At 43.5% G+C, this 21,560-nt stretch overlaps 2 protein-coding genes across 5 annotated transcripts in view; one reads left to right on the top strand and one right to left on the bottom strand.

The window, feature by feature from the left end:
* Positions 1-413: 413 nt before the first annotated feature.
* Positions 414-16,075, bottom strand: RPS24 (ribosomal protein S24). 2 transcript variants are annotated; one of them, XM_068255439.1, is made up of 5 exons: positions 16,030-16,074; positions 12,109-12,174; positions 10,414-10,623; positions 9,319-9,429; positions 414-739 (listed from the first exon to the last, which is right to left on the bottom strand). In XM_068255439.1, exons 1-5 carry the CDS (start codon positions 16,030-16,032, stop codon positions 731-733), a joined length of 399 nt encoding a protein of 132 aa, XP_068111540.1. In that variant the 5' UTR covers positions 16,033-16,074; the 3' UTR covers positions 414-730. The 2 variants fall into 2 exon arrangements, with proteins under 2 accessions (XP_068111540.1, XP_068111541.1); XM_068255440.1 differs by lacking the exon at positions 414-739 and adding an exon at positions 6,872-6,892 and having other exon boundaries at positions 16,030-16,075.
* A 1,697-nt stretch (positions 16,076-17,772) lies between these two features.
* The window catches only part of POLR3A (RNA polymerase III subunit A), a 109,553-nt gene continuing 105,765 nt past the window's right edge, over positions 17,773-21,560 (top strand). For all 3 annotated transcript variants that reach the window (XM_068255438.1, XM_068255437.1, XM_068255436.1), the window contains exon 1: positions 17,773-17,937. In XM_068255438.1, coding sequence (XP_068111539.1) covers positions 17,897-17,937 — 41 coding nt within the window. In that variant the 5' untranslated portion in view covers positions 17,773-17,896. The remainder of the gene's footprint in view (positions 17,938-21,560) is intronic.

Raw genomic sequence — 21,560 nt, 5'->3', positions numbered from 1 at the left:
ACCATGCTATTACTGTGCTCAATTGGCCTGCCAACTCTCCTGACCTGAACCCCATAGAGAATCTGTGGGATATTGTGAAGAGAAAGTTAAGAGACGCAAGACCCAACACTCTGGATGAGCTTAAGGCTGCTATCGAAGCATCCTGGGACTCCTTAACACCTGAGCAGTGCCACAGGCTGATTGCCTTCATGCCACGCCGCATTGAAGCAGTCATTTCAGCAAAAAGATTCCCGACCAAGTATTGAGTGCATAACTGAACTTATTTGAAGGTTGATTTTTTTTGTTTTAAAAACCCTTTTCTTTTATTGGTCGGATGAAATATGCTAATTTTTTGAGATAGGAATTTGGGGTTTTCATGAGCTGTATGCCAAAATCATCAATATTAAAACAATAAAAGGCTTGAACTACTTCAGTTGTGTGTAATGAATCTAAAATATATAAAAGTCTAATGTTTTTCAGTACATTACAGAAAATAATGAACATTATCACAATATGCCAATTTTTTTTTTAGAAGGATCTGTACATCTCTAGAGTCTACCTTCGGCTTCAAAATAGTAACTGGGTAGGAGTATGAATTGTAATTTTTTTTTGCAAAGGACCAGTTCAAGATTTTTTTTTTTAGAATCCCCCCAAAGTAGCAAAGCAAAAGAGAGGGCAATCTTTTTTTATAATTTTTATTACAATATCCTGGAATAAAGAGCAATCTTCAGACACATCATCGAGGGATCGTTTAGTCCTTCTGTAACAACAGAAAAACACAACAGTTAGATAACTAGGCAAGGTTAACAGAAGTATAGATACACTTTCCAAGACTACTACATAAAGCAATTACTCAAAAAAAAATAAATAAATTTGAAAGCACCAGATAAAAAAAATAAATAATGTAACAATGTTTGTAGAAATGTCAGAGTCGGAAAGTAGGATATGGAGGCCAGAACCACAAATTAATTTATCACGTGAAATGTTTATCCCAAGCATCTTATCAAAAACACAATAGAAGTTAGTTACTTATCTGATAGGGATCGGATACACAGAATTTGCTCACATTTTGCGTTTCCCACTGCAGTCAAACTCCCCAATGCTGCACATAAGTACTGCTACGCAATAGCCAAACAACACGATCTGTGTCTATGAAGAGGGTAGGAAAGCAATGTGAATAATGCAGCTGCTCCTGTGTGCTGGGCAAGTCAGAGTACAAAGGACCAAGCTGCTGTCAGTTAAAGACCAGACATGCCAGATCATTCCATCTACCTCAGCAGACTTTGGGGACCACCAGTAAAGCAGCCCATACACTCAGCCGATTTTATGGCCAACCGATCGATCGCAAATCGGTTGGCCAATCGACCGATCGACGGCCGATTTCGATGGATTTCCATCGAACTTGCAGGGTGGAAAATTTAGGTCGATCTGATGAGATTGATTATCAGTTTGCATTGGCCTTAATGGAAATCTGATGGCAAAAAAATGCCATCAGATCGAATTTCAATAGATTTCAAACTGAAATCTATTGGAATTCTATCCTGGTAAAAAATGTTCGAAAAACGCATCAGATAGATCATCAGATGCATTTCTTATCTATCTGCTGCCAATCTGACGAGTGTATGGGCACCTTAAGGCCCAGACCTTGCCATTAATCTTTCATGTGTACAGGTGTCCGAGGTCTGCTGAATAAATCCATTGTTAGCTCACCTTATCCCTCCCACTGGAAGCTGCTCCTCCCTGTGAGGTGTCAAGTGTTCAGTTCCCAATCGCCCGAGTGATCAAATCCAGATCTCCTTGGGCAACAACTAGTGTGCACCTTAAGATATAAGGTTTAGGTGCAACTCTGGGCAGAGCAAAACTCACATGGATTGTGCCGATACCACATACAGGCAAGGTACAGTATTTGATAGCTAAATTATCTTTTAGACAAGTAGTTCTGTGAACACACAAGAAAAACACCTCTTGCTTAGGCTCCTTTCACACTTTGCATGTTGCATTATGATAAGATTGAAACGCAATGGAGATGAGAAGTCGCATTGTGACTATACCGAGATGCACACAGTACAATAAAAGTAATTCACAGCCACTAAAAATTAGCACAATGCCCTGTATGCTGTGCGTTACCCCCAATGGAACGCACCACAACCTATGTGATAGCCCCATATCACTGCATCGCGTTGTGATGAGTTAATTATGTCCACTGCGATGCAATGGACATACTTTGAAAAGAGCCGCTTTTTACATTTTTTTTTTTAAATCCTTTTAAGGCTCAGCATGTTGCAGATGTTCTGTGTTGAGTAGTAGAGTACATGCTACCAACTTTAAAAATGGCACAGGAGGACTAAGTATATGCTATTAGCTCTAAAGAACAATTAGTGCTTTTTATCATTACACCATTTGCTGAAAGTTTTCTGGTGAGTCAATCTAATAACGGGGGTTTTAATACCTGGTTATCCCAATATGGGTAGATCAGCCATCTGATCCAAAAGCTTTCCACCAGCAGCCGCCTGGTTTACCCTTCTCTAGTCTTACAGCTCCTCTTGCACCCTGGCACACGAGCAGCAACCTCAGCCCAGACCTGACTCTGATCGCTCTGAGCACCCTAGGTACCCACACACAGATCATAACCGGCTTGAGGCGGGTGAGACTTCCCTGACTAATGGCCCATACTCACGGGCTACAATTGTCGCCGCAACACGCGTCACGCGCGTGTTGCGGCGACAGGTCGACAGTGAGTATGGGCCGTTGCACGAGTGCGCACCCCGAACTGTCACCTGCCGCTGATGACGCCAGGCAATTGAAAGTTTCAATCGCCTGGCGACAGTCGCCGCCGCACCTCCGCCGCAACTGTCGCTAGTCCGCGTGAGTACGCGGACTAGCGACAGCAACCTCCGTTGAGAATGCGGAGCTTCCGGCGGGGGGAGGAACGTCGGCGACAGCTTCCGTCGCGCCGCTGGTCCCTCTTCCGCGTGTGTACGCGCAGGGACCTGGCGAGGGCCTGTCGCCCACGTGTGCTGGCGACAGGCAACTTTTGCTGCCCGTGAGTATGGGCCATTATGCTGGGTACATGTGATGCATTTTACCGCTCGATACAGGATTCGATAGATAATTCCCAACATGTCCGATATTCCTTCCGATCGATTCTGCACTCGATTTCTCATAGAAGTGAATGTAAAAAAAGAAGAAAACCGAGCGGAAGATAAAAGAATAGAGTGCAGAATTGAGCAAAAAAATAAACAAACAAAAAAAACAAAATCGGATGGGGAAAAAAAAAAAAAAAGCGGAACACGTATCGTGTGTACCCAGCATAAAGCATCCTTTTGTGCAACAATGCACATATATCTGAACCTAGTTAGAGTAACTACAAACTGAATGCTGACAAATTACAGAAACCCAAATTCCAGCACTAATTACCTTTCCATAATTAGCAGACATCTAATTCCTAAATTAATTGCAAGTTGACCACATTAACAAGAGCATTAAACATATTATATGCAGTCATGCAACAGCGGAACTGTAGTTAGTAAATAATTACAAGCATCTGTGGCAAAAAAAAAAAAAAAGCCTGTTATAACCTTGGCATTTAGTACCACACAAGCATCATGATTAGGGCTTTTATATATAATGCAAGTTAATGCCTGGAGGAGGACAACCATAGGATAAAAGGTAAAGTCAGTAGCGATAGTACATTTATGTTACAGCAAAACCTTAACTTGAGCGCTAAAATTTGCCAGTATCCTCAAGGGAAGAAAAAAAACAAACAACACTAGAGGAACCTTGTTTTAAAGGAAACCTGAGGGGAGTGGGATATGTAAGCAGACATTTGCTTCTCTTTAAAGGATATCCGAAGTGACATGATGAGATAGACATGGGTATGTACAGTGCCTAATGCTGGGAATACACAGTACTTTTCTGTACCGTGTATCGAGCCGCTGACGGCTCGATTGATATCCTATGCATCCGATACCCCGCCGGATCGATTCCGCGCTCGATACAGCGGGCAGAATAGAATAAAATGAAATGACAAGTGCTTGCGGGGACGAGCGGGAATCAATCCGGGCGCCCGCGCCGAAATCTATCGTGCGGCTCGTTAACACTGTACAGAAGCGTACTGTATGGCTGCCATGGTTAAATTCGCATAGTCATCCATGCGAATTCGCACGCAAATTGTCCCGAATGCGAATTACGCATCCGCATGCAAATTTTTACCGTGGCAATTCGCACCGCACAAGTGGAAATGCAGCCTAACTATAACTGACCTGACCGCCTTTTCCTTTCCATTGTTTCAAGAACTGCACATGTGCAGACCATTCTGGCAACAGAGGAGAGTGTGAGATGGGCACACAGACGGGGCCAGGCATGTGCATTTGTTTGACTCCTGTTCAGGTAGCTGGTGTAACAAGGCTTCCTCCAGCTCCTAGCAGTCATCCTGTACTCTCGCCGCAGCTCTGCACCCAGGCACCCAGCCGGTGGCCTGGGGTCACCTCCATTGCAGATGCTTAACTTACTAGGTAGGCGTCTACAGCGCCGATTTTGCTGACGTGGTCTGGAGTGTTCTGCGCAGGTGCAGTAGTTCTCCACAGAACACTCCAGACCACGTGAGCGCGATTGCGAGCGGCGCTCACGCAGTACATGCCAATTAGCTTCTGTAACCAGAGCTGCAGCGAGTGACATAGCTGCCAGAGGCTGGAGGAAGCTCCAGGCAAGTAATTTTTTTTTAATTAAATCTAAACTCCTCGCATCGGTCCTTTAACCTCCTTGGCGGTAATCCCGAGCTGAGCTCGAGGTATGCCGCCGGAGGTCGCCGCTCAGGCCCTGCTGGGCCGATTTCAGTTCTGAAAAAGCAGCACACGCAGCTGGCACTTTGCCAGCCGCGTGTGCTGCCCGATCGCCGCCGTGCAGCGGCGAAAGAGTGTCTCCCCCAGCCGCCCGAGCCCAGCGCAGCCGGAACAAACAGTTCCGGCCGGCGCTAGGGGCTGGATCGGGCGGCTCTGACGTCAGGACGTCGACTGACGTCCATGACGTCACTCCGCACGTCGCCATGGCGACGAGGAAAGCGAAACAAGATAGGTCGCAATGAGCGGCCTATCTTGTTACTTTCGATTGCCGGAGGCGATCGAAAGTACGGATCAGGAGCGCCCTCTAGTGGGCTTTCATGCAGCCAACTTTTAGTTGGCTGCATGAAATATTTTTTTTTTTATTAAAACAAAAACACATTGCAGCCTCCCTGGCAAAATAAATAAACCGCCAGGGAGGTTAAAGAGGTTCTGTGGTATTAAAAACCCAACAAGCTGACACTTAACCTGGGGCTTCTATTAGCCCCCTACAGCGGTAATGTCCCACACCGTCGTCCTCCAATACTCCGTTCCCCGCCGCTGGTCCCCGTGTAATCACGCAAGTGATTACACTGCGGCTGCGAGTATTGTCTGTCGGTTTAAACATATTAAACCTGGATCGGCGACGGGGAACGGGTGATCGAGGACGGCGTGGAACATTACAGCTGCAGGGGGCCGATAGAAGCCCCAGGTTAAGTGTCCGCTTGTTTGATTTACCTTTTGGCTTTACCTACAAGTTTAACTTAAAGGGGTTCTGTGGTGTTATAAAAATCAAACTCATTTGAAAAATCTGCTGGCACAGACTATTGAGATGCAACTCTAGCGGGGTTGCTGCTAGCAATGGTCAATGAAATGCAAATAATTCCAAGGAAATGCACAATTATGGAAATTCTGTATGCAAAGTTACAGAACTTGAAAATAGACCAGTCGAATTCCACCTTGGTGAGGTTTGGATTGTTCCATTTTTTTTTTAAACTGCGTACATTTTCCATAAACCTGCATCAGCTCAGAACTATTTGCATCTAATTGACCAGCAATAGCAGCAAAACTGATGTGCATGCATCATAAGGTATATAAACGTGAATGGAAATGTTAACAGAGTGGGAATCGTCAGGTTGACTACTGAAAGTATAACTAGAATCTAAGAGTATGGTTATCTGTTCCCATGAGTCCTCCTCAAGCATAATTGCCACAGCTCACCTGCTATTCTCAAACTCTTGATGGAGGTGATGTGGCCTGGTTCTTTGAGACAACATCACCTCTGAGACCTGGAACCCACTGAAATCAGCAAACGCAAAACGCAACCGCCAGCGTTTTGTCTGAGCGTTTTGCAAGCAGATTCATGCGCGTTTTTGGTCGTGTTTTGCAACATTGTATTTTTTTGCCCAGCGGGCGCGTAGCGTTTTGCGCTTTTATCCTCATTGGTCCTGTGAATTATTTTTAATTTTGTTACAGTGTGCTGAACCGCAAAACGCTAGCAAAACCGCTCAGTTTAGGTTTTGCTGAGCGTTTCTGCTAGCGTTTCAATACTTTACATTGAAGCGCTAACGCTCCCAAAATGCTGCAGGTCCTGCGTTGGCGTTTCTGGGAAACGCAAACGCTCCTGTGGAAGTTGCCCCATCCATTAACATTAGCCCAGCGTTTTGGCAAACTGCTAGCGTATCGCAGTGCTGCCAAAAGCGCTCCTGTGGGTTCCAGCCCTTAAACAGTCTACAGTAGGCCATACAGTCAATCTACTACAGAAGACCTTAATCTCACTCATTAGGAATGGGCAGCTACGCCACAGGAGGACAAGCCTAATTTCAAGTGAAGAAAATAAAATGGCCATTATGCTTACTGAGAACTCAGATGGACACCTCCTCTTTAAAGTACAGGTTTTTTTAAAGGAACACATTTAATTAAAAACAAAAGCACCTCTATACCAAATTCTAAAGCCTGGTACACATCCAATTTTGATTGGCCAATCACTGACCAATTTTATAACCTAGCACACATGCAAAACTAATGGGGACTGTGTAATGCATGTAAGGTTTGGATACACACTCATGCAGCCACTATACCTGATTACTTCATTTCTGAAGAGAGAGAGTCCATGAAAGTGTGAAATAGAAAAGCAGAGACCATCAATAAAAAACAGTCCATCTATTACACCTGGATTATTGGCATCCATTTTCATGCATCATAGTTAGACACTAAAAAGTCTAATGATCGGTTATTAAACTATTAAAGCAGACCTGTCATGAAAGCAAAGGCCACCATTAACGGAAGGTCTTGCAAACTGTATTTTGTAGCCTGTGTCACAATTGAACTCCAACATCAGTAAATTTCCTTCCTCTCCACATAATTATTAAACACTTCAGTAAACGCTGGCAAGGGCGAATGCAAGTCAAGCTTACAATGACAACAAATGGACCAGTTCCGCTGTCATGAACTTTCATATACTACTATACTAGGTTTACGGAAAAAAAAAAAAAAAAAAAAATAATGAAATGAACTTGAATAAGTGTAAAATGCCCAAAACGCTACACTTTTTAAAAGCTTGATTATTTTTCTCAAAATGTACTCGATCCACATACAGCCAAGCTCCAATGATCTATTAGCAAGTGAATTTTAGGGTTTACAACCTAGATGACAAGAAACCAGGTAATCTTGAATATCTTGAATATAGCTGAAAAACTTTAGTGCTAACTAGCCTAAGGCTGCTTTCCCACCAGGACGTTTTAGGGGACATTATAGGTCGCATAACATGCCCCTAATGCAACGCCTGGTGGTGTTGGAGCAGGACGCTACCTAGAGCTGCGTTATGCAGCTCTTGGTGCACCTTTTTTGTGCTCTGGGATGCGGAGACCACGTGATCCGCATCACGTGGTCCCGCCAGCCAATAGCCGCACAGAGCGGCCGCTCCTGGAAAGTAAACACTGCACGTCACAGTGCAGTGAATATTAGCCATGTGGCTGGCCGCGGAGGAGGGGAGAACTCCTCCTCCAACATTACTGAGCATGTGCAAACAGTCTAACATAACAGCATGCAGCACTTTAAGTTGACGTCCAGCGTTACAATGTAACGCAAGATGGGCACTGTGAACAGCCCATTTAGTTTTCATTGCTGTGAGTTAGGCTGCACTAACGTGCGCCTGTAACGTCTTACTGTGAAAGCAGCCTAAATCTAGACCATACTTTTGAATCACATCCTCCTACATACTCTTATACTAGGCCAGAAGATCATGTGACCCAACTGCAACAGTCAGGGTACCACTGAGTTTAGGGAGAAGGCAGCAATCACTGCTGTTGGTGCCTCTGTTATGGTGCCCTACAATTTTTTTTCATCCAATCTTACCATTTCTAGGTAGTACAAGGGTAAATTAAGTGAATATACGCAAAGGATAATTTAGGCAGTTCCCTTATATTACACAGAAATGGTAAGATTGAATGAAATAAATTATACCACGTTTGGGTACCATTAGGGCCCTTTCACATGGGCAGTTGATAGGCAGTGAAATGCCAGTCGACCTCTCAACTGCTTGCTGCTGCCTGGTAACTGCTTAGTGAGCACACAGATCAACTGCCCATGTGAAAGGGCCCTTACAGTGCTGGTGAATGAAGTGCAGCTGCAGACACATAATCCGTGCCTTCATACAGATTACAAAAAGATTTCCCTAAAAAGGGTGCCTGAAGGGAGGAGGATATAAAGTCTGCCATATTTGCTTTCAACCAATACCATTTGCCTGGCGGCCCTGCTGATCATCTGCCTCTAATACTTTTAGCGATGGACCCTGAAAGGCATGCAAATTGGATGTTTCTGACAAAAGTCTTACAAGATTAGCTCCATGCTTGTTTCAGGTGTGCGATTTAGATAGTACTGCAGACTAGTATCATTTAAGAGGAAATATAGCAATCTCCATATACCTCTCACTTCAGGTTGCCTTTAACATGGCGCTGTCAGAACTATGCCGCAGAGAAGGTGGACAGTTCAACTTCAACGCTCTGTTATGCATGGTATGTCTGCTTTAATTAGCTTAAGTGTATCAAAAAATAGCTGAACCCAGAATTGTGCAAATCAGAAGACTGAATGGCACGTGGTCATGAGATTATCAGGAAAGTGCATTGCATGACTTTATGGTTCACTGTCCAGCTCTTCTACCTGACAAGACCTATACAATAGTAGTTCCATCCACACAACAGGTGTCCGTGCCTGTTGTGTACTTCCAGGGTTGGGCAGGGAACAGTCCAGTTCTGTCCTCTTTCAGGACAGCGATAATCAGTCCTTTATGATACACTTTAACAAAACAGTAAGTACTTCCTGGAATCTCTTGACAGCCAAATTATGTCTCTTCAAACATTTATTGTTTCTATCATGCTACCTACATCAGGTTTCTCTATGAAATTGGTTTTACCTTCTGTACTCCAAATATTGTAAGAGTGAGAATGAGAGAGACACACAATTATTGATGAGTAACTTGCAACATCTAAGTGGACATTCCACAGGTGTCTCAGGCTCTTACCTTTTTACCAGCCCCCACGTTCGCTTTGGCTGTACCCCTGACTTTCTTCATTCTGTTTTTCCTTTCTTTGCGCTGCTTTCTGGAAGTCTTTTTCTTCTCATATAAGCCATGCTACAATAAATTATAGAATGGTTAAATGTTTATCATAAAACTGCACACAGACATCAGATGGTGGTCCCCAGTTTTAACGATTATCTGATTTACTAAGCTACAGTACAGCAAAATGTCAGTGTTCATGGGGAAGGGAGGAGGAATAAACACATGGGCATTGGGAGTCAGAAACACCACTAATCTACAAATATACTTCCAAATATACTACCAAAAAGTAGGAGAAAAAAGTGATATCAAAATTATTTTGAGTATGCCTTGCTTGCTGGTGGTTTAACTGGCATTTTATTGACAAGGTGTGAAAATATTACCTACGTGAAAACATAAGAGAAAAAGTTAATAGCATATGGGCCAGAACATTTATATTGCACTTTTCTCCTGGAGGACTCAAAGCGCCAGAGCTGCAGCCATTAGGGCGTGCTCAGGCAGTGTTAGGGAGTCTAGCCCAAGCTTGTTACTGAATATGTGCAAGCTTACTTAACAGGAAGAGCTAAGATTCGAACCCTGGCCTCCTTTGTCAGAGGCAGAGCCCTTAGCAATAACATTATCCAGCCACTGCTTTACATGTGACACTATAGAACTCTTCTTAGCCATTATATATGCCTGACACATCACCCACACTTGTTTTTACTTGGTTTAAGCACCAATTTTTTGTAACAATATTATGCTGGGAAGCCTCTTCAAAATGCAGCATATCCAAGAATGCCACTAATGCAAGTGGCTCTGATACCTCTGCAGATGGGACTTAGCACTCTCCTCTCCACTCTTAGTTTTAAAGCAAGTAGCCCTGCTCTCATCTGCACTATAATGCTGGGAATACACCATGAGATTTTTTGCAGATCGATTTCTCATAGAAGTGAATGAAAAAGGATTGGAAAATCGGACAGTAAATCTGCTGAAAAATCTCATTGTGTATTCCCAGCGTTAGAGTACTCTTAAGACTAGCAAACCCAAAACAAAATTTAAGTTAGTCAAAAATATAGTTACCCTGGCAAGTCTGTGTTTGGGCTCGTTTTTCTTTGCATAGTCGAGGGAATCATAGATCATGCCAAACCCGGTTGTTTTACCGCCTCCAAAGTGCGTCCTAAAGCCAAATACAAAGATTACATCTGGGGTAGTTTTGTACATTTTAGCCAGCTTCTCCCTGATTTCAGTCTTGGGGACAGTGGCTTTTCCAGGGTGAAGAACATCGATGACCTGCAAAATATTCAAACAGAACACTGAATTAGCAACCAGAAAATGCATTGCACACTACCAGGACAGAGTTAATTTGTCTCACACACTTACCCCACCAATTCAAGTATGCATGTATAAATACAGATTTTTTTTAATGAAACATACTTTTTTGGCATAACAATGTAATAACCCTGAAAGTTCAATAAGTGAAATAAGCCTGGGCATAAATCGTAAGGTCTGATCATAGCAGGATACAGATGTATTTTATAATGTGTAAACCTATGGATTGACAGTGAGGAAGCATAGACATAAGCATAACACATCCTAGATGGAGGAAGAGGTTAGTCCAGGCATGGGCAAACCTGGCCCTCCAGCTGTTAAGGAACTACATTGCCGGAGTCTGACAGCCACAGTCATGACTCAAAGGCAAATGCATTGTGGGACTTGTAGTTCCGTAACAGCTGGAGGGCCGAGTTTGTCCATGCCTGGGTCAGTCCATTACCATGGAGAAAAAAAAAATGTCTAACAACCCAAACCTCCCCCCCCCCCCCCCACACACACAAAAACAACCAAGTAATGATTTTGGGCATTAGGCTGTGTACACAGTGTGCGCGTTGAGATTGCATGTTATAGTGTTTTAACTGCAATGGAGGTTGGACATAGAAGTTACTTCAAAGCCTGCATTCAGGAAGTTAGAATAATGCAATCAGTTACAACACAGACATGAACAGGCTCATAGTACTGTATGGGCAGCGAGTTGACATGTAGAAATATTTTGCATTGCAACTGAAGCACTGTGAAAAGAGCCATGCCAGGGATTATTTTAGAGACAATTGGGTTTCTTTAAAGGGAAGGTCCAAGCAAAATAAAAAATGAGTTTCACTTACCTGGGGCTCCTACCAGCCCCATGCAGCCATCCTGTGCCCTCGTAGTCACTCACTGCTGCTCCAGTCCCCTGCTGGCAGCTTGCCGACCTCGGAGGTCGGCGAGCCGCGCATTGCGTACATTTTTACGCATTCCCGCTAGTGCAGGAACATTAACACATACATTTTTACGCATTACTGGTTCAATGCGTAAAAATTTACGCATTGAACCAGTAATGCGTAAAAATGTATGTGTTAATGTTCCTGCACTAGCTGGAATGCGTAAAAATGTATGCAATGTGGCCCGCCGACCTCCGAGGTCGGCAAGCTGCCAGCGGGGGACTGGAGCAGCAGTGAGTGACTACGAGGGCACAGGAAGGCTGCATGGGGCTGGTAGAAGCCCCAGGTAAGTGAAACTCATTTTTTTTATTTTGCTTGAACCTGCCCTTTAAGCTTTACCTAATAAGCAAGTGTGATTTCCAATATATTATAGCTTCACTTTCAAGCTAGGAAAACTGCAAAGCCATCTTTAACAAGGCATTGCCGTTCTGTAACAATATTATGAAGCCATTGGTATTTAAATATGACAAATTTAATTTAACTAATACCAACAAGTGTACAAAATAATTTTTCAGCTACATACCATTTGCTTCCTTTGAAGCAATCTATTGGTCATGAATTTTCTCGTTCTGACTGTGATGCTGTCGTTCTGTAAAAGAAACCGGGTTACAAAATGAAGGACCAAAATCGGAAAGTACAGAAGACGTCAGTTTAATACTAAATAACAGTAAATTACATAAACAGAGGCCATAGAAATGTAAAGCTAGGTTTACACCACACATGCTGCGTCACCATATCTTTTGCCTCGCAGATTCCATGCCTTTATCAATCGCTCCTTCACCACTTCCTTCAATGGCTCCTCCTCAACTCCTGCCCCCCTTTCAGTTGGGGTCCCCCAGGGCTCTGTTCTAGGCCCCCTTCTTTTCTCCATATACACTTCCTCAATTGGCAAGCTTATCTCCTCCCTGGGCTTCAATTACCACCTTTATGCAGATGACACTCAGATTTACCTCCATACCCCCGATCTCTCAGCCACCACCATAAACAAGGTCTCCTCGTGTCTCTCAGCAATTTCCTCCTGGATGTCAGCTAGGTTCCTAAAGCTTAACCTAGACAAAACTGAACTCCTGATCCTTCCACCCCATGCTGCTGCACCCATCCCAGGTTTCCACCTCACAATCGACAACACAACCATTCTCCCTACCTCCCAGGCCCGCTGCCTGGGTGTCACCTTGGACTCTGACCTCTCCTTCATCCCACACATCCAAAACATCACAAGAGCCTGCAATTTCCACCTCCGTAATATCTCCAAGATCCGCCCATTCTTAACCCCGGACACGACCAAACTGCTCATCCATGCCCTCATCATCTCCCGCCTTGATTACTGTAACTCACTCCTTTCTGGCCTCCCCCTGAAACGCACTGCCCCCCTTCAATCAGTGATGAACGCGGCTGCAAGACTCATCCATTCTTCGCACCGCTCTGCATCCACATCTCCCCTTTGTGAATCCCTGCACTGGCTCCCTATCCGTCTCAGGATAAGTTTCAAGATTCTATGCCTGGCGTATAAATCTGTGCACAAAACATGCCCTACCTACATCTCGCAGCTTGTTCACAAGTATACACCAGGTCGCCCCCTCCGTTCCTCCAACGACCTTCGCCTCACCACCCCGCGCATTTCACACTCCCATGCCCGCCTGCAGGATTTCTCAAGAGCTGCCCCCACCCTCTGGAATGCCCTTCCACCACCCATCAGACTTGCTCCCTCTTTCAACACATTCAAGCAAGCCCTCAAAACCCACCTCTTTATGATGGCCTACCCACCTCCTACCACACAGTAACTCTCTAAGGAATATTTAACAGCCCCCCCTAGTGTTTCCACCCCTCCCTTTAGATTGTAAGCCTCTGGCAGGGTCCTCCACTCCCTAGTGTAATCTACAGGATCATGTGCTCCTGTCCTATGACAGCCTGTACTTGTATTACTGGGCCTACCTAACCAGCCCATATTGCATGATCATGTATTTTGTACAATTTGTATGTATAACTTTGTTCTATGTGTATAACCCTATGTATGTCATCCTTGTATCATTGTATATATTTATTGTCCAGCGCTGCGTAATATGTTGGCGCTTTATAAATACAATAAATAATAATAATAATAATAGCTATGCATCTACTGTGCACTAAAAATGCTTGCACTGGATGTGCTGTCATAACGTTGAATGGGCAGCAAAGCACACGATGAAACAGCACATTCAATGTAAACCGGACTTTATTGCAGTAATTTTCCCCCAAAGTACGATAAAACTGTCAATTGACTTCTGAAAGTTTTCAGAAAACATTGAAATTTCTAAAAGTTATTACAGTATTCCAATAAGTATTGCAAGCTCTGAGCATGATATGGTTTTTAGGTTAGAGTATAAACTAGTTGAGCTGAGTGACCTACAGCCCACCATCATAACCTCATAAGGAGGACCTCAACCAAGCAGGCTAGGTAGGAAATAAGGTCATGAGATAACCCAGCCAACACTTAAATACAGGTAGTCCCCGGTTAAAGAACAAGATAGGGACTGTAGGTTCGTTCTTAACCTGAATCTGTACTTAAGTCGGAACAATGTACCATCTCTGTGCCCCCCTTTGCCACCAGTGTCCCTCTGTGTCACCTCTGCCCTCTGTGCCTGCTTACACAAGTTTAAAAGCCATTTTTTTCTAAGAATTTTTTTTTTTTTTTTTTAATCGATTTTCATAAAAACTACAAGTCCAATTTGAAATTTTTTGGGGCTTGTTCCCATGGAAACACTGAATCCATACCATTTGTATCGGCGAGTCGATCATAAGTCGGGGACTACCTGTATATATTTTGTGCACATTCATTGTTGAATCATTGATTAACTACTAATGTCTAAACAAAATAACTGGCTAGAGGTTTGTTGTTTTTTCAGATGGCTTGACATTGGTAGACAGTCTACAGATACAACAGTCTAGGTTTATGGTGAACTGTCCAATAAAAGACTGACCAGAATTAAACTGGCTTGCAATTGGCAGTCAATGGCCACTTACAGATTTACTATTTTTATTATTTTAAAGCAGACCTGAACTCAGAACAACTTCTATGCTCAAAAAGATATGCAACAGCATAAAAACATTTAAAGAAAAACATGTGTTACAGCTGATACAAGTCCTGCAATGTGTACTTCCTGCTTTCATGGAAGCAGATTAAGATCCAGTGTTTACAAATTAGCAGCTCTGCTAATGGCAGAGGAGATTCCTGAGCTGACAGCTGAAAAGATCAAATTACAGTGGTGGTTAGTCACTGATGAGGGGGAATTAGAAAGGCTAATCTTTCTAAATACATACCGGGTGCATTTTTCCATGTTTTCCTCCTGCCCTGTGCATGAGTTCAGATCCACTTTCACAGTGTAAGCCTCATAAAAAAACGTACAAGAAATGTCACCCGGTGGGTATCAGCAACCGATATCTCATACGGTATTGCAGGGTCAACACTACACAGACATGTCGCTAGCCTTCAGGCCAGCAATGATTTCTGTTGCTATGCAGGGGAAGGGCCCAACGAAGGGATGCGGGTGTGATATCACACAGGACACCTCAGCATGTGTACAGGGCTAAAGAGTTTGCATTAAAAACTTGTATTTACTTCACCACCTGGACCTTGCTCCCACTGCACAAGTTTTGAATTGATTTTCAGAGCGCATACATTTTGCCAAGGACATTTTTACTCTATTTATTAAGTGCCAACATATTACACAGCACTTTGAGAGCTATGGGAGAAAAGCGCTTCACAAATGTTATTGTGTTTTATACTGCTCTCACTAGTGTGATTCTGTTTTGGCATGAGCCAAATGCACTTTATTTTTGATGCAACTGCATTTTGTCTTGTTCAGTACAATTGAACAGTACTTTACAAACAAGGTGCTGCACATGCGAGGTAGTGAAACATACCGTCAATGTAAGCTATGCTTCACTTCTCCTTAACACATGTTTAGCAGTGCATTGCCAGTAAACCACGCAAAAAAAAAGACCACCACACTGCACCCAGAGTTAAAGGTCTATAACCCTGTATAAGATAGCCCCTATAGTCTTAGCAAGTACTATACATGGAAGCAAAACCTAAACATGCCCATATCACATCTCAGAACAAATACCACTAATTATTCAACAGCTTTGCGTTAACTTTCCTTTTGAGGGTTTGATAAATACGCCCCGGTGGCCAGCAGATATAAGGCAGGTACGGCTTTTACACAAATGACTGGCAACCCAAGGGATAAATGACACTGCTATGGAGCAGCAGAGTCTTCCATAGACTAACTAGGCCGCCAACTGCGGAGTTTTAGTCCAATCTCAAATGTAACAACGCATCGACTGCATATTCTCCGCCAGCAACAACACAAGATTCAGCTGAAGGGAAAGCAGAGAGCCCGGGAGCGTGTGCGGCGGGATGGCCGGGATACACTGCGGATTGTACTGCATACAAGGCAACACTCACCATCTTGCCACCGTCTCTCTCAGGGGCGAAGGAAAGAAAGACCGAGCTATTCTCAGCCAATCATATTGCAGGAGGAAGAGGAACAAGGCGTGTAAGCGCTCTCTGACATACGCTAAAGCCATTGGCGGAGAGCCCCATCAATCTCAGTGAAGTCTCCTCCTTTTCTTGAAGCCTCTAGCGCTTCCTGTGTGCTGAAGATCTGTGCACTGCAGAATAGAGAGACAAACAAAAAATGATAGAAAAGATTAGTGCTGCTCAAGTTCTATCACAGTTTCATGTTAGTTTGTTATTCATTATTTCTCCATTTCACATGGTAATATTATTAATAATCTACAGCCAGCTATGAATGTGCAAAAGTCACAATAAACTCAAATTGTGCCTATGGATGATACAATTTACCTATCGATCTGTCTATCAATCAGATTGGATAGTGTTGATGGTTCCAATCGACAGTTTTGGGGATTTATTTCAATTGAAATGATCGAATTGGTTATATTCTTTATCCACTTTATGCTGGGGATACACGGTACGTTTTGTACCGTGTATCGAGCTGCTCGATAGATTCCGGCGCGTCCCCGCGGGCGCCCGGATCGATTCCTGCTCATCCCTGCGGGCGGCTTCTTATCTTGCGCTCGTTTCTTCTATTGTCCTGCCCGCCGGTATCAAGCGTGGAATAGATCCGGCGGGGTTTCGGACACGTCGGAAATTATCAATTGAGCCATCAGCGTCTCGATTGATAAAAAAAAATGTACCGTGTATCCCCAGCATTATGAGCTCGATCGATCGTTTCCTTACAATCACAATTATCGGATCGTTTGTTAATTTTAACGTTAATGGGCACCATTAGGAAGCGAGTCTGTCCAGAAAATCCCGCTTTGTTGCAGGCGTTGTATACATCAGTCACAAGATGTTGTGACTCAAATGAATATATTGGTAGCAAACTGTACTAGCCAGTTTCTGTTGGAAACACTGTGGGATGTTAGTTTCAATTGCACATAAAAAAGTTATCAGTCTAAAAAAAAGTTGCTAATAATAATCATCATCAATATCATAAATGAACAGTAAAACTAAAAAGTGTCCACAAATCCACTATACATCTATCCCACCCCCAACCCCCAGGACGCACCCCCTTTTATGTCCCCCATTTCCCTTGGTTTGAGAATGCTTGTATGTATCTTGGTAATGCCAATAAAGCTATATTTGATTTGATTTAATTTAATTATATACATAAAACAATGGAATTACAAATGATTTCATACTGGAAGTCCCTATATATATATATATATATTGTGGTAATTATGAAAACGAAAAAACGAAAAAATTAGGAGTAAACATTAAAGGACAACTGTAGTTAAAGGTATATGGAGGCTGCCATATTTATTTTCCATTAAACAATATTAGTTGCCTGATCGACCTGCTGATCTATTTGGCCCACAAACAAGCATGCAGCTAATCTTGTTAGATCTGACAATAATGTCTAAATCATCTGATCTGCTGCATGCTTGTTCAGGGGCTATGGCTAAAAGGATTAGAGAATCAGCAGGACAGCCAGGCAACTAGAATTGCTTAAAAGGAAATAAATATGGCAGCCTCCATATACCTCTCACTACAGTTGTCCTTCCAATGAATGAATGAATGAATGAATGAATTTGTATATAAAATGATATCTTCCGCATGGTGGCGCTGTAGAGCAGGCTCTATGTGCTCACGGTTTATCTGTACACTAGCTGCTCTGTGGTGGAGGTAAAAGGTCTCCTGGAAGTGGTTTGTGCAGCGTGTGAAATTGCTCTCCTGTTATGAAGTGGAAGAAGTAGGGAAACGCACGTGTTGTTGCTTTTGGGAACGGGAGACGTGACTGCCGCTCATCATGAAGGAGCAGTTCCGAGAAACCGATGTGGCAAAGAAGATGTGAGTGATGTGGGCTCTCCTCCCTTCGTGGAGAGACTCTGCTTTGCATTGCAGCACTAGCAGCTCTGTGCACTGTGTGACATCATCCATTCCATACAAAGTTTTTTTGATAGTGTGGGAAATTATTGGAACGTTTACTAAGCTTTAACTTTTACTCTTCATTGTGCCCTTGATAATATCTATCGTGTGACATCTAGCATACTGAGCTAAGGAATGTTATAAATGGCAATGGAACTGGAGTTGGCATTGAATTTCCCAGTGACAAGTGTCAGCTGTGGGATTTCTCTTTTATTTACAATTTAAAATCTTGTTATGGCTCAGGGACAGAAAATTAAGTAAAAGCTGTAAGACATTGATTGTGTCTTTCATGATTTCCAATTTAGCCCCATCTTCGCATTTTGCAGAATGTATGGTACCTTGTTATAATTATATATGTCCTTTTCAGACCAGATCACCAAGTAGCTTCCTGCATTTGAGCTGATCAGACTGTTTGACACACCCCCACCCATAAGGTTCTGCAGGACTCTGCATCTTCTGCATCCCTGCTTCTAGTTTTACAGGGCAGTTACACAGCAGCAAAAAAAAAAAAACACCTCATCATGTCCAAAATCCTATACACATGGTAAAGTAGCCTGTAACAAACACATCTGCCAAAAATCCAGTGTGTTTACTGCAGTCCTTGGCCACTTGGACAGCAATCTGGGTGGCAGATTGATTTGACTGAGCGATGGCTGAGAGTTTCATCTGCCCTGCCCTGTGAATTTAGGGCTCACATTAGGCAACGCAAGCACACGCGATCGCAAGCCATTCGCTTTGCTGTGTGTTGCGCTGCTGATCCTATTCATTGCAGTGAATGGGATCAGAAATGTGCTTTGCCAAAAATGCATTCAGCAGTGCGATAGCGCATCGCACTGCTGCACAGCATGCATAGTCTGAACGTCAGAAGTGCTGTCTATGCACTTCTGATGTTCTTGCTGATCACATACTATACATGCTGCCGAAATGAGCACGGCAGCACGTATAGTGTGAACGAGGCCTTACTTGTGCTCCGCTTCGTTGGCCATACATTCCCCCAGATAGCAGTAAAATATGTCCCTAGCCTGCAGGCTAGTGAGACATCTGTACAATGTCAGCCCTGCAGTGTCACCTGAGGCGACATGCATCATACATATGTTACGAGGCTCTGCAGATGCTGACAGGCTTTTATTCATGGGATGGATGTTATACAATTGCCTATGCTGAGAGCTTGGAAACACCTAACAGGTGGACATGAGAAGTTGACAGGGGGTGGATGCACTACCTGCAGCTCAGTGGCGGCTCCAGGATTTTTTTGGGGGGGGGGGTGCTATGCAGGTGCTGGACCAATTTCTGGGGTAGCAAAAAAAAAAGGGTGTGGCTTTAAGTTGCGGCACACCGTAGCAAAAAATGGGCGTGGCCATGACCGGATGAGGGCGGAGCTAACTGTAATTTAAAGTGAACCGGGGGTGAGAGTGATATGGGGGCTGCCATATTTATTTTATTTTAAACAATACTAGTTGCCTGGCAGCCCTACTGATCTATTTGGCTGTAGTAGTGAACTGAATTACACCAGAAACAAACATGCAGCTAATCTTGTCAGTTCTGACAATATTGTCAGAAACCCCTGACCAGCTGCATGGTTGTTCAGGGTCTATGGTTGAAAGAATTAGAGGTAAAGGACCAGCACAGCAGCCAGGCAACTGGTATTGCTTAAAAAGAGATAAATATGGCAGCCTCAATATTATTCTCAATTCCGGTTCCCTTTAAAAGTGCAACGCAAAGACAGTGGGCCCAAGTTTTGGTGACCCTTTCCCCAGAAAATTCACATAATTGTGCAGGTTTTCTCAAGAAAATACACGTAATGTGAGCAGATTTGCCCAGAAAACACGTTCAATCATGTCGGCAGATATGACGAGAAAACACATTCAATCATGTGGCAGATTAGACCAGAAAATGCGTTCAATCATGTCGGCGGATTTCACTAGAAAATACGTGCAATCATGTGGCGGATTTGACCAGAAAATACGTGCAATCATGTAGCAGATATGACCAGAAAATACGTGCAATCATGTAGCAGATATGACCAGAAAATACGTGCAATCATGTAGCAGATTTAATTAAACTGAGTTCTATATGCCTACATAAAGCTGTAAGCCAACACCATATTTTGGCTGTTTCATAATAAATAATATTTTGTATTTATACATTTGTATGGGCAGCACAGTGGCGTAGTGGTTAGCTGGGTCCCTAGTTTGAATCCCAGCAAGGTCAACATCTGCAAGGAGTTTGTATGTTCTCCCCGTGTCTGTGTGGGTTTCCTCCGGACACTCCGGTTTCCTCCGGGCACTCCAGTTTCCTCTCACATCCCAAAAACATACAGATCAGTTAATTGGCTTACCCCTAAAAATTGTCCTAGACTATGATACATGCACTACACGATATAGTGCATGTATCATAGTCTAGGACATAAAGCTGTACAGTGCTGCGTAATATGTTGGCGCTATATAGATACTTAAATAAAATAAAAATTATATATATTCTTATCACCCGCTCGATTCGCCGCTATTGTCTGCCTGCGGGGATCGAGCGCGGAATCGATCCCCCGCGGTGATGGGACACGTCAGATATTTTCAATCGACCCATCAGGCTCGATTGATAATCCTCCCCTTGACGCCGTGTATGCCCAGCACTTTCAAAATAGCTCAATAAATCAATCAGGGCTTGCGATAGTTCTAGTGATTTTATAATGTGAACAAGGCCTTTGTAGGCAGAAGACAATAATTCTAGATTAATGAGAACAAGCGGCAGACAAGTAGAGCTTGGAATCCTAGCAGGGGTCAGGGTAGGCAGCAGAAGGGATAGGAAGAACAGGTGGATGGGCGCACACACTTTTTTTTTTTTTTCTTCCCATTGATATCCGGCAGATTCTGATCGAATTTGCTAGAAATCAATGCTGTAAACAATGTCTGATTGTGTCACTGGACACAAGAAGTTGCTCGATCGAGGGCAGGTTGGGAGCCTGGCGGTAGCGTTGTTCCATTTTCAGACAACTGACATCCAGAGTGTTGGTAACAAAACTTACACTCACTTGTCCGCTTGCGCAATCCACCTGTGTCCCCCCGTGTCTTTTCTCCATCGCCGCCAAGTTTCTCCTTCCAGTGTCTTATCTTCATTACCTGTGTCCTATGAGAAACACTAGAGGCCTGGCGTGTATGTAGTCACATAAGGTGCATAATACCGGGCCTCTCACACTGGTTGGTAAATGTGTTTATATTGATTAGGCCTGTAGGAAGCTTTTTATCCTCAAGTTCTATGCAGTGGTGCTGCTAGTAGGTCTTGATGGCAAATGATGAGCTAGGTAGTAGGCCCCCTGTAAGGCAGTGCCAGCAGCTGTAGAAATATGTATGAAGAAGTGGTATTGCATGGGGCAAAGGCAGACTACTCTACAGGTCCCTCCATGTGGCAGCCTCTGTGTGGTCGGGGGGCAGTTTCTGGGCTAAACAGCTCTCAAGACAGGTATAAAAGAATTTGCTTTCCAAAGTAGCCCCTTACAATCCTTTGTTTACTACATGATCAGAGTAGGCTTTGTATTTTACTATTCTGAA

Source organism: Hyperolius riggenbachi, chromosome 10, assembly GCF_040937935.1.
Source record: "Hyperolius riggenbachi isolate aHypRig1 chromosome 10, aHypRig1.pri, whole genome shotgun sequence".
In the NCBI taxonomy this organism is placed as follows: domain Eukaryota; kingdom Metazoa; phylum Chordata; class Amphibia; order Anura; family Hyperoliidae; genus Hyperolius; species Hyperolius riggenbachi.
The sequence above is the reverse complement of the archived record's forward strand: the minus strand, read 5'-3'. Positions and strand labels throughout refer to the sequence as shown.

Bases quoted from the DNA above. Each gene is read 5' to 3' on its own strand.
- RPS24 (XM_068255439.1), bottom strand. The intron at 10,624-12,108 runs GTATGTAGCTGA...AATATTTTGCAG, and splicing joins TGCTTCAAAGGAAGCAAATG to GTCATCGATGTTCTTCACCC. The intron at 9,430-10,413 runs GTAACTATATTT...AATTTATTGTAG, and splicing joins CCAAACACAGACTTGCCAGG to CATGGCTTATATGAGAAGAA.